Source organism: Lagopus muta, chromosome 2 (assembly GCF_023343835.1).
Source record: "Lagopus muta isolate bLagMut1 chromosome 2, bLagMut1 primary, whole genome shotgun sequence".
Taxonomy (NCBI): Eukaryota; Metazoa; Chordata; class Aves; order Galliformes; family Phasianidae; genus Lagopus; species Lagopus muta.
Window position 1 is genome coordinate 8970887 of NC_064434.1, and position 16134 is coordinate 8987020.

At 42.3% G+C, this 16134-nt stretch overlaps 1 protein-coding gene across 2 annotated transcripts in view; it reads left to right on the forward strand.

The window, feature by feature from the left end:
- The first annotated feature begins 2701 nt into the window (after positions 1-2701).
- The window catches only part of LDAH (lipid droplet associated hydrolase), a 103875-nt gene continuing 90442 nt past the window's right edge, over positions 2702-16134 (forward strand). The window contains exons 1-3 of one of the 2 annotated variants that reach the window (XM_048935078.1): positions 2702-2871; positions 10964-11041; positions 12301-12459. In XM_048935078.1, the coding sequence (XP_048791035.1) occupies positions 12306-12459 (154 nt within the window). In that variant the 5' untranslated portion in view covers positions 2702-2871; positions 10964-11041; positions 12301-12305. The remainder of the gene's footprint in view (positions 2872-10963; positions 11042-12300; positions 12460-16134) is intronic. The other variant, XM_048935077.1, reaches the window with a different exon arrangement.

Sequence of the window (16134 nt, forward strand, 5' to 3'; positions counted from 1 at the left end):
GTACTCGTTGGCTTATCTTCAGACATCTGTTTCTTTTAGTGCTCCATATACAGTAAAATTTCACATGTCTGAAAAGCATTGTCACATCCATAGTTTCTGTAGTGTTTTATAACCTTTCTGAGGGATGGGACCGCTAGAACTGCAGACCACATGCAAGAGATGAGTGTATCGTAGCTGCTTAAGGAATTACAGGGCCCATTTCCTGATGGTTAATAAATCTCACTCAATTTTGACCACAATGGAGCACATGGCTCTGAGATTTCACCGAGTACCTGTCGTGACACCCAGGTCGCTCAGGAACAGCAACCATTCATTTAGAGCCTACTCTTGGACTTCAATCTCCTGTATCAGCATGTATCTATCATTTTACTGCTCCACCAGTTAGAATTCAGAGGTCTTTATGCAGTGTTACATAATTTTTACTAAGTACAGTAATTCAGTACGTACAACAAATTTTACTGCTCCGCTCTTCACCTCCTTTTCTGGAGTTTTCTTGATATGTTGAACAGGACTTATTTTAGCACAAATGTACAACCTTACTTGCTATGCCACCCCATTTGAAAAAATGGTTAATTAATCCTACCTTTCTGGCTGGAGTTTTTCTCTCTGAAGGTTGTAACTTCTATCCCATGACAGCTTGGCCTTCTAAGAGCCTTCAATGAAGGCTCCTCTCAAAACATCTTTTGGGTTTTCCATGTCCTTCCTTGTCCAGATGTGTTCATACTCCAAAGAACACCAGGGATTCATGAAATGAGATGTTCAAAGGCTGCTCTGAAAGTAATGCCAGTCAGAGGCAGCTGTTGGTTGTATGGCAGCAGAGGCTGAACCTTCCCAAAATATCCCATTACGTGTTGTTGCTGTATGACAGATAGCAGCAGGATAGGGGCAGTCTGACAGCACGGAGTCTGACATGGAAGCGCGTATGAAGTGAAGGTTTCACTCAATTTTTCCATGAGGAAAAAAAGGCACCTACTGACATTCATTGACATTTGCTGAACATTTCTAGAGAACCAAACAATGGCTGTGAGCACAGTGGGGTGGTGGGTGGAGCATTTCAGCAGTGGTAACAGCGACATTGTGTCACCTCTGCTTGTGTAGACTTTTTTTAGCGTGGTATGCAGCTCTTGTTCATCACTGGGGAAAATGCACAGCTAATGGTGGTGACTACATTGAAAAACAGTTTTTTTGTAGCAGAGAATTTGCTCCACAGTGTTATCAAATAGCGTTACTGTGCTGTTTTATCTGTTGCAGTTTCCTTGGAAATAAATAGGAGGCATTACTTTTGGAGCAAGTCATGTACGGCCATAAAAAATACTGCTGACTTTTCTCTGGTGCAACAGATTTGTCTCTGTTCCACTCATTCTTGCCTCTGGTTTTATCAGTTCATTCAACATAGGAATTAGCCTCACTGGTTTGCAATTGCCCAGATTCCTCTTGGAACCATTTAGATATTATCCAATGGATTTTTTTTTTACCTTCTCTCTACCACAGCTTCCATTTGAAACAGCTCTTCCAACATATATCTCAAGGAAAAAAAAAATAGAAAATAGCATGAAGATCTCCCTCTGGTCCTCTTAGATAAACATGTCTAGTAGACAGCCACAGAGATGACTATGGGCCTGGAGTAGCTCCATGCGAGGAAAGGCTGAGATCCTGGAACTGTTCAGTCTGAAGAAGATGGACAGGAGATCGTATCAATGCTTATAAATATCTAAAGCCCAGGAGTCAAATTGTTGGGGTCTGGCTCTTTTTGGTAGTGTGCAGTAATGGGACAAAGAGTAAAGAGCACAAACCAGAACGCAGAAGTTCCAAAGGAACATTCAGAAGAACTTCTTTATTGTCAAAGTGATGGAGCCCTGGCACAGACTGCCTGGGGAGGTTGTGAAGTCTGAAGACCCATTTGGGTACCTACATGTGCAACCTGCTGCAGGCAGCCTGCCTGAGCAGCGGGCTGGACTTGGGGATCTTCTCACTGGTGACAGGTAACAGGATGAGGGGAAATGGCCTTGACTTGCACCAGGATAAGTCTACGTTGGGTATCAGGAAAAACTTCTTTACAGAAAGGGTTGTTAAGCACTGGAATAGGCTGCCCAGGGAGGTGGTTGAGACACCATCCATGGATGTGTTTAAAAACCATTTGGATGCGGTGCTCAGGGATGTGATTTAGCAGAGGGTTGCTGGAGTTCAGGTAGTATGGTTGGGTTGTGGTTGAACTCGATGATCTTTAAGGTCTTTTCCAACCTGAGCGATTCTATGATTCTGTGATCTCCAGAGGCCCCTTCCAACCTTCTAAGGGATTCCATTCCTTCCTTCAGGGCCTCACCTGCCCTGAACCCCATTCACACCTCACGGGATGGAATGAGGCAGCACTCTTGTGCTTTGAGAACAGATTTATTGCTACTTTTTAAGCTTTTTTTGCAAGTTGATGCCCAGTATCTTGTATTTTCAACCTGCTTTAACGCATTTTAGCATTCTGGGCAGCCAGGCTCACGCCGTTATCCGCCCTCCTGGTGTAGGTGCAAGATGTACCGCACCGAAGGGCGCACTCAGGCTTTGTCTGCCCCTTCCCTCCCCCGCGCTTCAAGCACTCGGCTTCATCTCGCCCTTTCTAAACACGGCCGCACGTCGCGGCTGAGAGCCGGGCGCGGCGGGGCGGAGCGCTGTGAGGAGGCGGGCAGCCCCACGGCCGGGCGGAGCCGAGCCGCCCTCAGCCCACCCCGCGCGGCCCAAGGCGGAAGGAGCGGCTCCGCCGCCCTCCGCTCGCTGCTCCCGCGGCCGCCCGGCTGCCCTTTTCCGCCCGGCTGAAGCACACGTCGGTCCGTCAGCTCGCCACCGCTATGCTGGGTGTCGCGGAGCCGGCGAAAGGGGAAGGTACGTGCCTCTCTCCCCTCCCTTCCCTGCCCGCTCTCGTTTAGGGCGGGGGCGGCCGCCGAGCTGCCCGCCCGTGCCCTGGGGCTGTGCGGCGGCCTCGGTAACGGAGGGGCGGGAGCCCTCTTCCCTCCTGCTGCCTGCCGGGGCCGGGAGGACCACCCGCCTTACGTAACGCTGGGGCCAAGCCCTGTCCTGCAAACGCGTTCCACCCAATAGCGCTGGTTAGCGATAACGCATCCCTGTGCTCCCTTTATTTTGTGTTTTCCCTTTAGCTCACGATGGAACTTCGAGAAGCAAATCCTAAGCTTGGTTTCTTTTTCTTTCCAGAAAATAGTTGCAGTAACGCTGCTTGCAGGGCTTAGTGTCTCAGTGTGTGTTTCTGTGGATTTGCAGCTGTGAGTGATGCTCGTTATCTAAGCAGCAGGTTATTAAGGGACAGAATGGCCAGTGAATGAGAACAATACAATTATACGTACCTAAAAGTGAAAAGCAAGATGAGATGCTGAAGGTGAAGTGTTGTTTTTTATTAGAATAGTTCAGGTGGTTGGGAGGAGCGGAGCCCCACGCCCTGCTCCAGGAATCCTCAGTCAGTCTGGGTGGCCCCAGAGCATCACCATGGGCTCCAGGTGACACCAGTGACAAAGGCTGATGCTGCAGTGGCAATGTGCCAGTGCCAGGCAGGTGGGGAGCATCAGGGCCAGGGAGCAATGGAGCTGATGGCGTGGAAATGGGTGCGGAGAGAAAATGGAGGTAATGAGGAAGCAGTATGGAGGCATGATAGTTGTTGAAAGCTTTCCTTCTCTTAACCTGTTTGCTGTGCTTGCAAAGGTGATGAAGCATTTCCTTTTTTTGCAACAAAAAGACAGTATTGATGTCGTATCTTCAGGATAGTTGTACCTCTCAGGTGCTGCAGCTCCTCATTCACTGAGATGTGGTATGCTGCAGGCCTTCTGGGACTTTGTGATACACAATTAAGGTCTGAAAGTCCATTTGCATGGTCTTCTTGCAGCATCTGGTTACGATTGTGAGTGTCCTAGAGGCCTTCAAACATTAGGATTGTGATAGTTCCCTGTCTTCTCATGGAGCTTGCTTAAGATGCTCGTGAAGGAGGCTGCCACACATTTGCAGGTCTGGATAAGTCCTGGCGTTAACAATTAATGTTTTCCATTATGGAATTTCTACAAAGGTTACGTAAAAGCATATGAAATCAGTGATCTCTCAAGAGCCTTTGGCAGTACCCCAGACAGATGGATGTGAAAGCTGAGCATATCCTTCTTTACCTGGCTCCGCCTTGTAAGTATTTACTCAGCCTGCAACAACCTACAGCTCAGGAACTTTAAAGCACAGGTACACTGAAGACCTAAATTTCCTCTGTGAATTTCATCTCCATGAACTCATTCTTACCTTGTACCCATGTGAAGCTCTGGTGTTCTCGGCATCGAGTTCTGTAGCTCAAATGCCAAACTAATTAAAGAGGCAATTCCATTCATTTTCAGTTTCCTTTCTGCTTATTTTATATTCTTAATTTGATATTTACTCCTCCTTAAATTCCAAAAGGTAATGATGAGTTATTACCTGTTCATTTCCTTCATATAATTTACAATTACAGTAAGTTGTGTATTGCTAATCATTTAATTTAAAAAAAAAATCAATTCCATCGTGACTGCCAAGCCAAAGAGTTTATCAGTAAAGTTGACAAGACTTACATTTTTTTTTTTTGGTAGACAACTTTGTGTTTTGTTTTTGTTTTTTTTTGTTTTTTTTTTTTTTTAAAGCAATGTTTTTTTTCTATTATTCTGATTTATTATAATGTTGGCACCTTAGCTGGAAACAGAGGAGGTCTTGAGTTTCAAATAATGTCAAGGTTATATTTGCCAAGTATTAGGAGTGAATTTTGATGTGTAAGTTTTAGCAGTGTTTTGCACATACTTGCACAGAAAACAGACAAGCAAGGTATAAAAGACAGTATTTGGTTATTAAATTTAGGCATGCTGTTAGTAGTGACTTAACTGTCTTTTCTGCTCTTAAACCACTGTGTAAGACTTTGGATTTTCATTAAAATGTTTGACTAAATTTGGTTCCAGTGCACATTTTGATGGTATTTAGATGTGCGGTAAGATTTAGAAACAGGTTACATGGGAGGAAGTCATTCTAAATAAAAGAATATTCATAATAGAGAGCAAATGTGTAACGTGAAAGGTCTGAATTAAACTGAATCTTAAGCTTATAGCAAACCTGGGATTCCACTGAAAAGCCACCCCAACTACACAGCAGATGAGTGCAATGAATGAGAAAACTATTTGTTTACCTAGGTGGATCTTCACAACTGCCTGATGAGGCTGTGCGTTGTGTAAGTGCCTTGTTTTGATTTATCAGGTAATACTGATGTGCCAGAGCAATGTCTAACCAGACATGCTGCAAATATAGGCATGGCAGGATTCCTTTCTTCCTTCCTAAATTCTGCTACTTTCTGCTACTGCTGTTAGCCATGCTGTTCTTTTCCTTTTCTGTCTCATCTCATGCTTCTGTTTACAGCTGATGTTCCCCTTTCCTTTAGATGTGTCATCTACTTGAATTTTCTTTATATCTTCTATTTTCTTCAAGTATACTGATAGGAATGTGTTATGGAAATCTACACAATCAAATTTTACCTTTCAAAATACATTGGAGCACTAATTGGAAATAAAATTGTTAGGTGTTCACTGGGTTATTACTTCCACCTTTGATGAACATGTGCTTCATATGCTTGTGTGTTTGCACTTGGTTGTGTTACCAAGGTTTGACAGGGATGTTTTGGTGAGCTGGGTTCTTGTGCAAAATAGAGGTAAGTGAGTGATTGTGCTTGTTTTATGGAACAAGCTAGCACTGCTTCCAGTATGGCAAAATCTCTTGTTTCTAGAATTGTCAGTCTGTCAGAGCACAGATGCATGGAGAAGCTTTTCAGCTGCCATAGCACTTCCCTCTAGCCTGACTGCTCAGCTGCTGTTCCATCCACCTCGTTAGGATGATGAACCTCACCACTGCTCTTTGCTAGGGAGAATGTGGATTCTAAGACTCAGGTTAGTGCAGATGATCACAGTGTGTTATTGCAGTGACTCAGGAAGAGAAATGACGCTGTTTGATATTTTTCTTTGTTTATATGTCATGTTCATTGATTCTTCTGCTGTATTTTTGTTGTCTTTTGCTCAGAGCTGCGTAAGGCCAGTTCATTGTCATGCCTCATGGTGCCTTTAGAGACTGTTTAGGTTAATAAATGAATTGGGAAGTGCTGCAGAAGATAGGCAGGAGGTGGTAAGCAGCAAACACAAGTAGAGAGGTAATTGTAGAATGGTGCTCAGAGAACAGTAAGTTGGCCTGCTGTAGGTAAGCAGTATTTTGACGACTTTGTTCTTGCTGGAAAGCAAGAAAAGCAGCAGTAGCTAGATGCTGGAAATGAAGGTGAGTGAAGCATTAATGCAAAGGCATGTAATTTGAAAGAATAAAATGAGAAATAGAAAAAAGCGTTTTGAATTCAAGCTTGTGTTAGAACAGATGAGGCAAAAATATGGAAGAAACATAAAGTAACATAGTAAAAAGGAGTATCTGTTCCTTTTTACTGTATATAAAAAGATGCATGCTTAACAATACAGGGGAAGTACAGTACAGGTAGGGGAAGCCAAGTGAAGGACAGCCTGGTGATAATTGAATGGTGTAGGGTTGTTCTGGTTTTTTGGTTTTTTTTCCTTTGTTGTCAACTTGTATTCATTATGCTCTTTGAGCTCTGCCTGCTTAACAAGAACAAAGAATGTAGACCTCCTTGAATCTAATAGGTGAAAAAGGAGTTGAAAAAGGAGTTATTTTGACATTAGATGAAGTGGCAGATACCTTTTTTTTTTTTTTTTTGCTTGTTGTTAATGCTGCTGAAAGATGGAAGTTTCTTCAAAATCATAATTTTTGGGTGCTCTGGTTTAAAGGAATGAATAGATTACCATTACTTTAAATTTGTGCTTATTTCTTCGTTGCTGTTGACTGTTGTCCAGGCTACGTATATGACTTAAGCAACAATCCAATAGAAATGTGGCTTGCGTGGGATGTTTGAATTAGGATAAGAAATGAGAACTTAGAACTCTACAACTCCCTGAAGGGAAGTAGTGGTATAGTGAGGGTTGGCCTCTTCTCCCACGTAACGAGTGATAGGACTAGAGGGAGCGGCCTGACTTTGCAGCAGGGAAGATTCATTTAGATGTTGTAATGAGGGACATGGCTTAGTGGGAGATATTGGTGATAGGTGGACAGTTGGACTGGATGATCTTAGAGGCTTTTTCCAACCTTGGTGATTCTAGGATTCTGTGATTCTGACATGTGCCTGTGGTCTCTCCTTCTCTCACGCTCCTCCTTTTTGGTTTCTTTTTATGCACATGCCCTTAATTTTCTCTTTATTTCTTTTGCAGCGTGTGCTGCATTCCTCTTTTGCTGACTCAGTTACCTGTGCAGGCCCATATCATCTCTTCTCCAACGTAATTAACATACTTGTTGCATTTTGAACATGCCTTGTTTTAGGTAGTGACGTGTGCTGAAATTTGAATTCCATAGTGTTTCTTTTCAGATATAAATGGAATGGATTCTTACAGCTTTGTTCATGAAATGTAACATTCCTACCTCTAACTTCAGCGAGTTACAATGCTAAATGGGGAGACTGTTTGGTCTATCTAGTAAGGGCATGGCTTTATCTATTTGAGCTCCAGGCAAATATAATGGGCTTTCAGTTGTGGACTGAGAGCAGCCCTGCAGGGAAGGACTGGAGGTGTTGATGGACAAAAAAATGAACGTTAGCTGGCAATGTGCACTTAGAGCCCAGAAAGCCAGTGGTATCCTGAGCTGTATCACAGCAGTGTGACCAGCTGGCTGAGGAAGGTGATTGTCTCTCTGTGCTCTGCCCTTGTGAGGCTCCATATGGAGTAGTACATCCAGGTCTGATGCCCCCAGAAAGAAAGATTTAGAGCTGTTGGAGCAGGTTTTCTGGAGTGTCAGAAGGATGGTCAGAGGGCTGGAGCATCTCTCCTTCGATGGCAGGCTGAGACCTGGGGGTCTCCAGCCTGGCAAAGGCTCTGGGAAGACCTTACAACAGTCTTTCAGTACCTAAAAGGGGTCTAGACAAAAGCTGGGGTGTGGGACTGAATTGGGGATTGTAACGATAGGTCAAGGAATAATAGTTTTAAACAAAAAGAGGGGAAATTTAGATTAGCCATTAGGAATAAGTTCTTTACTCAGAGAGTGGTGAGATGAGACAGTGGCACAGGCTGCCCAGAGAAGCTGGGGATGCCCCATCCCTGGGGAGTGTTCAAGGACAGGTTGGACAGGGACTCTGGGCAACCTGATCTAGTGGGAGGTGTCTCTGCCTATGGCAGGAGGGTGGGACTGGATGGTCTGTAAGGCCCCTTTGCACCCAAATTATGCTATGATTCAAGGGCTTTGTGAAGGAGATTCAGCACAAACAGAAACTGAGATCCTTGCCGAAGGGGAAGAGAGACCAAAAATAAAAACTAGTGTGTTATTGCCAGAACTACAGTGAAAAGTTGGTTTCCCTTGTCTATTCTGTTGAGTGCAGTAGACCAGTAGTTGATGCTTTCAGCTGTGACTGTTTTCTTAGAAGTTGTCATTGTGCCTTGCAGTCTTGGAAGTCTTTCATTTGCTGTTTTATGCTGTTGAAAATCAACACAAAGAGTGCAGTAGCAGTTTTATTACAGTTCATCATTTATGTTAACTAACAAAAACTCCATTTGATTTCTTTTATGTTGTGCTAAGTATGTGATGAACTCTGTTTAAACCAATACTCTCTGTGTGATCTAATGTGTGGTCAGTGTTAAGGTGAGCTTCCCTAATCCATTTCTCCAGGGTTTTTGACTGCTGTCTTCATAAAATAATTTTGTACCAGAACAATGTAGATATGTATCATTGTGGGTTCTAGCAGCGTTTTGTGATTTCTTAACTTCATACCTCCAAAACTCTCTGAAACTATTCATATTGGTGCAGTCTTTTTGGAACAAGTTTGATGGTGAATGAAGGCAAGAGGTTTTTCAGTTGAGGTTGCTCTGTTCATTGTGTTAATCATTGGTAGACATTTATAGCCGTAGGTCCCCATTTCTGTTTGCAGCACTCAACAGAGGCATGTATTCCTGTTTTGAATCCCTAAAATCTGGACCTTTTAAAATGAATTCTTTCTTCAGCCTGAAAGAGGCTAGCATGGCAATTCTGTCATACAGCTAACAATTATACAGTAAAATAAAATGCAAAAATATTTCAGTTTCATCTGCCACTGACTTCTGCTGATTTCCTTACATAAAACAAGTCAAGGTTTGTGACCGATATCACATCAGCTTACAAAGTCTTTGACCACTTTTAATTTTTCCATAAAAAAATCTGACACTGTTTGGCTGTAGTTTGTCCAAAGCGATTCTTGATGAGATCTGGGCATCCTCATTCCAGCCCCCATTCATCATTGCAGGTTTCCTATCACGCAGTATGTCTGTTCCTTTTGCTGCCAGCTCTTAGCTGTGAGCGTATTCCTGTCTGCAAATCAAAGAGCTTGTGGCAGGTCTGGGTTATTCTGTTCTGGGGATAATGCTGCAGAAATTGTCAGAGCCTTTGTTTCTAGCAGTCAGCAAGAGCAATCTCACTACCTTTCTAGTTAGTCTTTTGCACTTTCATACTGAATTCAGTCACAAAACTCACCAATTAGGATGGCGTTTATTAAAAATAATAATAATAAAATTTGTAGAGTCAATCAATGGAATGCATCTGTTTCCATTCCCTTTGTTTTTTAGGGGGCTGACCTAGTTCAGAGACCTTTTCTCTGATCTATATAATTTATTACTGTCACTTATTCATGAAGCCCTCTTCTACCTTTGCTAGAATAATACAAAAATATTCTTTTATCCAGCTGTGTCTGAGAAACTTCCAGCAATAGAGATTCCACTCTCTCTCAGACTTGTCATCTACTGCTTTCTTAGCGATTAAGTTTTTCATAATGTGCATCTCTGGAGGCACAACTTGTGACTGCTGTTTCTTGGCTTACCATCTGTCATTGCAAAGAGAAGTGTGGCAGGGCTGTCTTTGTAGGTACCTCTCAAGTAGGGCTAGGCTGATACTGGATTACAGATTAACCTCTTTTTGGCTTCATAGGAAAGTACAACTTTTAACAGTTAATCCTTGTCCTTTGGACATCCGCCGTGTGCCTCAGCACCCCTATCATCTTGTCATCTGATTGACTTTCTCCAGTCTGTGAATGTCTTGTTTGTAGTGAGGAATCCAAAACTGGACACAGTACTCCAGATGCATTCTCTCCAGCGCTTGAAGAAAAATAATCATGTCCATCAACCAGGTGGCTACTCTTGCTATTGCAGCATTTATACACTTGGCCTTCGTTTTCCCAAGTTCGCACTGCTGACTCATGCTCAGCTTGTTGTCCTCTTGCTTTTCCTGCAAAGCTACTCTTGTGTGCACCCAGCCTGTACTGCCATATTGCAGTATTGAACTGTAGGTGTAGGACTTTGTTTCCCATTGGGTTTCATGTGGTTTCTGTCAGGCCAACGTCCATTTGGAGAGCAACACTGTCTAGAGGCAAAGTAGTCTCTTGTTTTGTTCAGCACACAGCGTCATGAGGGGAGCACAGGGCATGCACTGATCTCTGTGATGACAGTGATAGGACTCAAGGGAATGGCAGGTGGGTATTAGGTAATGGTTCTTCACCAGAGGGTGGTTGTACCTTGGCCCAGGCTGCACAGGGCAGTGGTAACAGCCCCAAACTGCTGGCGTTCAAGGAGCAGTTGGACAACGCTCTCAGGCATAGGGTTTGAATTTTGGGTGGTTCTGTGTGGAGCTTGGCATTGGACTTGATCCTTGTGGGTCCGTTCCAAGTGATTCTTGCTCTGCCTTCCAGACTTATATCATGCACAAACCTGCTGACAAGTGCTTCATAGCACATTATCCAGGTGCTTAATGAAGACGTTGAACAGTATTGGCTCAATATTGATTCCTGAGGGACGTTGCTGCTAAGATTTTTTTTTTCTTGTGTTCTTTTTGTTTAGCTTTGTGTTATTTTTCCCCCCAACAGTACCTTATAGTCTGCTTGCCTAATCTCCATCTTGCTACACTGATCAGAAGAATATTGTGGGAGGCAGTCTTGCTCAAGGTACGCTAAGCAACATCAAGATTTCTTCCATCAGCCATTGAGTAATTTGTCTCTTTGTAGAAGGTAATGAAGTTATTTGGACAGATTATGCCAAATCCTTTTTGTATGCTCTCAGTCATGTTTATGTGCTTACAACTTTGGGAGGATTTTCCTTGGTGACTCAGTGAGATCTGAGGTGAAGCTGACTGACCTGTAGCTCCCTGCATCCTCTGTCTTGAGCAAGTGCATGATGGTTGCCTTCCTGTAAGTTTTGAGCACTTCTTCAGTCAGTAGCAAAAAGGATAGAGAGTGGACTTGTGCTAATCATGCCAGCTTCCTGGACACCCTGGGGTGTATTTTACGTACTTTTGTGAAGTTGCATATATCAAGTCTGCTTTGCTGTACCCTTCTCCTTTACTTTGGTTCCAGCACTGCTCTCTGGGGCTTATTGTTGTCCTTGGGATTACCACTGTCCCTCTCCCTTGCGTACCATTCTTCAGAAGAGGCAGCAGCCTGTTTGTCCTGTCTTGTGACTGGGCAATTTATAGGTGAAATTTTAAACAGCTTACTCTGGTTATGTTATGCAGTGCTAGGACAAGTTCCTTTCATCAAGTGGTATCTAAATGCAGATTGTAAATGTTGTTACCAAGCAATCTTTCAAATCCAAGTAATTACAAGCCTAAGTAACACTGTAGGATAGATTAGTATGTTATGAGAACAACTGCATAAGTAATGAAGAATTGTGCATGCAAAGGAAGGTTATTTTTTTGCTTTTAGTGTTTTACTTTGGAGTCAACTGAAATAAGGATGAACGTTGAAGAGTCCTAGCTGTGTGGCAGCAGCCATCTACTACTGCTCTGAGTGTTCTCACCCAATGCAATGGCAGTAGATGGAGTCCTGATCCGTAGTAAAACACCTGAGTGTACAGATCTGTTTGTAAGTGCCTTTAAGTATGTGAGATGTGTTCAAGGTCTCACAATAGGCTTTGTTCAGTAGAAGATCGCTTGCTTCATCCTAAGGTAGAACAGTATGTGTCTCATAGCTGTTTGGGAATCAGTCCATGTGCTGCAACGTAGGTCACTGTATTCTGTAATAGGAGTTGGCTTTCAGATAGATACCCACATCAGTGCTGTGTTAATCTAGGTTTCTTGTTCTTAATCTATAGTTTCTTGGTTTTTTTCCCAGTTATTCTACGGGAATATGGAAAGTTATGATAGCAAAGAGCCAGATATGTAAGTATTTGCCACTTTGTTATAACAGTGTCTTGTTCTGTCTAACAGCAAACATGAGATCAGTGTCAGAAGAGCCAGTACCATTGCACGAAGAATTTATCTACTGTTGTGGAGCTGCTACCCATGTTTTAAAGTGTGGGCCCTGGAAAGACCTCTCAAAGGATGAAAGTAAAAATCTACCCAGGCTCTTGTTCATGATTATTCCTGGTAAGTGTCTTTTTGTTCATTTTAAGTTTGGAAATGCGATGAATTGGAATAGGCACGCTCAATTTCAGTATCAGAAATGTTCCTGGATAAATCTGGCACACAAGTGGCTAAAAATCAGTGGTATTGGAATGGTGAAATTTCTTTGTTGGAATTGAATTAGTACTGTAGAACTGTAATCTCAACAATAAGTTATTTGTGTTTCTGTTTAAGATAAAACTGAGAAATTAGAATGTCTCAGTTATTTATACTGTGGTGGTTGTTTGCTGACAGCATCATATATTTTAGTTGCACTCTATTTATTTATTGCATGTGAAAGTGGTGTTGCGATGTCAGCCTTGTGCAAGCTGTTGTTTGAATGCACTCTGCTGTTTGTGGGCCAATGTGTGGGCTGCTCTTTGCTTCATGGTGAGATGGTGACCGGATCCCATTTTTCAGTCTTTACAAGATTTTGGAAGCACCACAGAATATTTTGTTACTTTCTTCGGGCACAATGATTTTATGTCTTTGCCTCCTGGAGTTTACTAGGAGCATAACTTTTCACATAATCACGATGAAGTTTAAACTCTTGCTGCAACTGAAAAGAAGAAATAAGGCTCCAATGAGTTCATCACTACTGCTTTATGGGAACAGCTTTTTAAGCCAGATGCTGTGCAGAGTACCTTTTATTACAACGATCTATCTGTTTGGATCCAAATGTGTGAAACAGTTTTCCAGAGGTTTAAGTTATGAAGACAGGCTGAGGGAGCTGGGCTTGTTCAGCCTCGAGAAAAGAAGGCTGCGGGGTGACTCATTGCTGCCTTTCAGTACCTAAAGGCAGCCTACAAATAGGATGGGAGCCGACTCTTTGAAAGGGTAGATAATAGCAGGACGAGGGGAAATGGTTTTAAGTTGAAGGAGGGAAGGTTTAGATAAAATGTCAGGAGGAAGGTTTTTACTATGAGTGGTGAGGTGCTGGAACAGGCTGCCCAGAGAGGTTGTGGATGTCCCGTCCCTGGAGGTGTTCAAGGTCAGGTTGGATGGGGGCCTGGGCAGCCTGGTCTGGTATTAAATGGCCCTGCATGTGGCAGGGGGTTGGAGATTCATGATCCTTGGGGTCCCTTCCAACCCTGGCCATTCTGTGATTCTATGAAGTGTGAGTTAATGCTTTTTGATTGTTGGTTTCTTACAGTTAAGGCATTTCTGGAAGGCCTTAAATGAACAGGTAAGTTTCTTTATCCCTCAGGTTCTGGAGCCTTGGTTTGTCTTTAAGTTATTTTGCTTGAAGTGCACCAGGACGTGCAGAACTTACAGACTCTGTGTTTATCATAGAAAACTTGTCTGCAAGAAAATGGAGTAGCAAGGCTACATGAGTCTTGCTTCCCACAGTATACTTCTATGGGGATGTAGCATTTCATATTAACTAGATAGATGATCAGAGATAAACATCAGAAGAATATTCAAAGCATTTCTGTAGCAATCTGCAAACTTGTAAGCAGCTCGTGTATGTTTTTACTCTAATTTCAGAACTGTGTTGGAGACAGAACTGGGAGTTTTTTCACTGAGTGAACAATTAAAAATAATGCAGCAACAAGAGCTACGAAGCTGCAAAGTATCTAGATTAGAAATAATTGATGATGAGGTTGTTTTCTTGTAGCCTAGCCAGCCATTAGAGTACCTAGCTCCTCAGCTTTTCCTCCTACTCCCTTGGCCTCAGTCACTGTGTAGTGCCATGTGTTATGTCCTGTTAAGAGAAGGGGACTCTTTTTGCTAACACAGAAAGCAGGAAGGCAAAGAACTCTTCACAAGGAGAACCTTAAAGATGGGTGGCAGTGTTGTGGATACTGTTTCATTTATTGTGCTCCTCTTTTCTAACAATTGTAAAATAAGCAAAAAGCAACAAAGGTGGTTTGGTTTTTTTTCATTATAAAGCTTATTTTGCTAGATTTACAGTAAGTATTTATCTTCAGATGATAACAGTATTTTTTAATGTAAAGACTTCAATCTTTGCAGCTTAAGCTGACACTGAAGTAGTGTTTGAGTAGCAAATATTGATATTCAGGAACGCAAGGATCCGTGTACATAGAAGTGCTAAAAACAATTCCAAGAATAATCATTCAACAAATATTATGTTTTGAAAGCCAAGTATTTAAATGTTTTAGAATCACACAACGATTTTAATTCCCTCTTCAATCATGATTGTGTGTTTTTTTTTCAAGATGCTGCTCAGCCCTCGCTACCCATTCTTGGAAATCCTGTTTGTCACTTATGTCTGCTTTGCTCTTGATTTATATTTCCACACCAGTCTCTTCCCTTAAACTTTCCTTTAGATTTGCTATTGGCCTCCTTTTGCTACTGAACAGACTATATTTTGTTTCTGATTAAGTTATTGTGTCTGGGTGTTGCTGTGGATAATGCCTCACTGAAGAGCTAAAAGCTTCTCGTCTAAAGAAAAGAGATTTCTACATCCAGGAGCTGGTTTTAAGAAACCAAACCAAACAAACACTTCTAAATACTGTGAGATGCATTTAAAAACTGATTTTTGACAGCACTGCCACAACATCTGAAATGCCTAATGCTTTCCCTTATAACTGTGTACTTTCTTTACTGAATTCTTAAAGGGAAATTTATATTAATGGCTTGTGATTGTCTGTTCTTCACTCCCATATCCATACCTGCCTCCTGCAGTTCATTTTGGAATATGATGAGTCAGGAAAGAGTTTGTTTCTGTTCCCAGGGTGTATCTTGGTGTTGCCTGAACGTCAGTGAGGGTGGAAACTCAAAAAGCCATCAAAGCAGGCAGAATGTTTTCATTGATTTCTAACTTGTTTGTTAATACAAAAGAGATTCTATGTTGAGTGTTATGGCTAAGATACCAATATAGTTTTGAATGGTTCTTCTAACTAATGGTGAAGAGTCTGGAGAAGAGGAGGCTTAGTAGAGACCTCATTGCACTCTATGACTTCCTGAAGGGAGGTTGTGGTGAAGATGGATTTGGCCTCTTCTCCCAGGCAACGATCAGGACCCGAGGAAATGGCCGCAAGTTGCACCAGAGGAGGTTTAGGTTGGACATGAGGAGACATTTTTTTCTCTCAGAGAGTGGTCAGGCACTGGAATGGCTGCCCAGGGAGGTGGTGGAGTCGCCCTCCTTGGGGAAGTTTTAAGGAAAACCTTAAAATGTTGCACAGTATCAATGGGAACAATGTTGCCCTCTTCTTTACCTTTGTTTATTTTCTAGTAAAATGTAAATACTGAGTGCTTTTCAATTCTTCTGAATAGAAGGGTGTGTTGTTTTGGTTTTTTTTTTTTCCCTCTCTTGGTATCTTTGCTGTCCTGTAAAAGAAGTGCATTATTTACTGGCTCTCTTTAGGGAAGAAGCCATGTCGTATCTGTTGTACCTCATCTGTAAGTGTGCAGTTCATCTAGTAATATGCTATTGCTGATTGATATTTAATTCAGAAACTGGGTCAAGAGAAATGGCTATTTAAGGCATATTTGCCCTGAATGACTTGGTTTATACTCTGTTTTTTACACGTATTGCTGTGAGATGATTGCCAAGACGCTTATGGTTACAATGCCACAGCTTCTCATTGGAAGAACAAACAAAAATTTCCTTTTACTTTGGCATTGTAGTGAAGACAAAACTACAGTGATGTTATCTTCGTTTTGGATACCCAAATTTGGCAGTCAGTCCAGTCA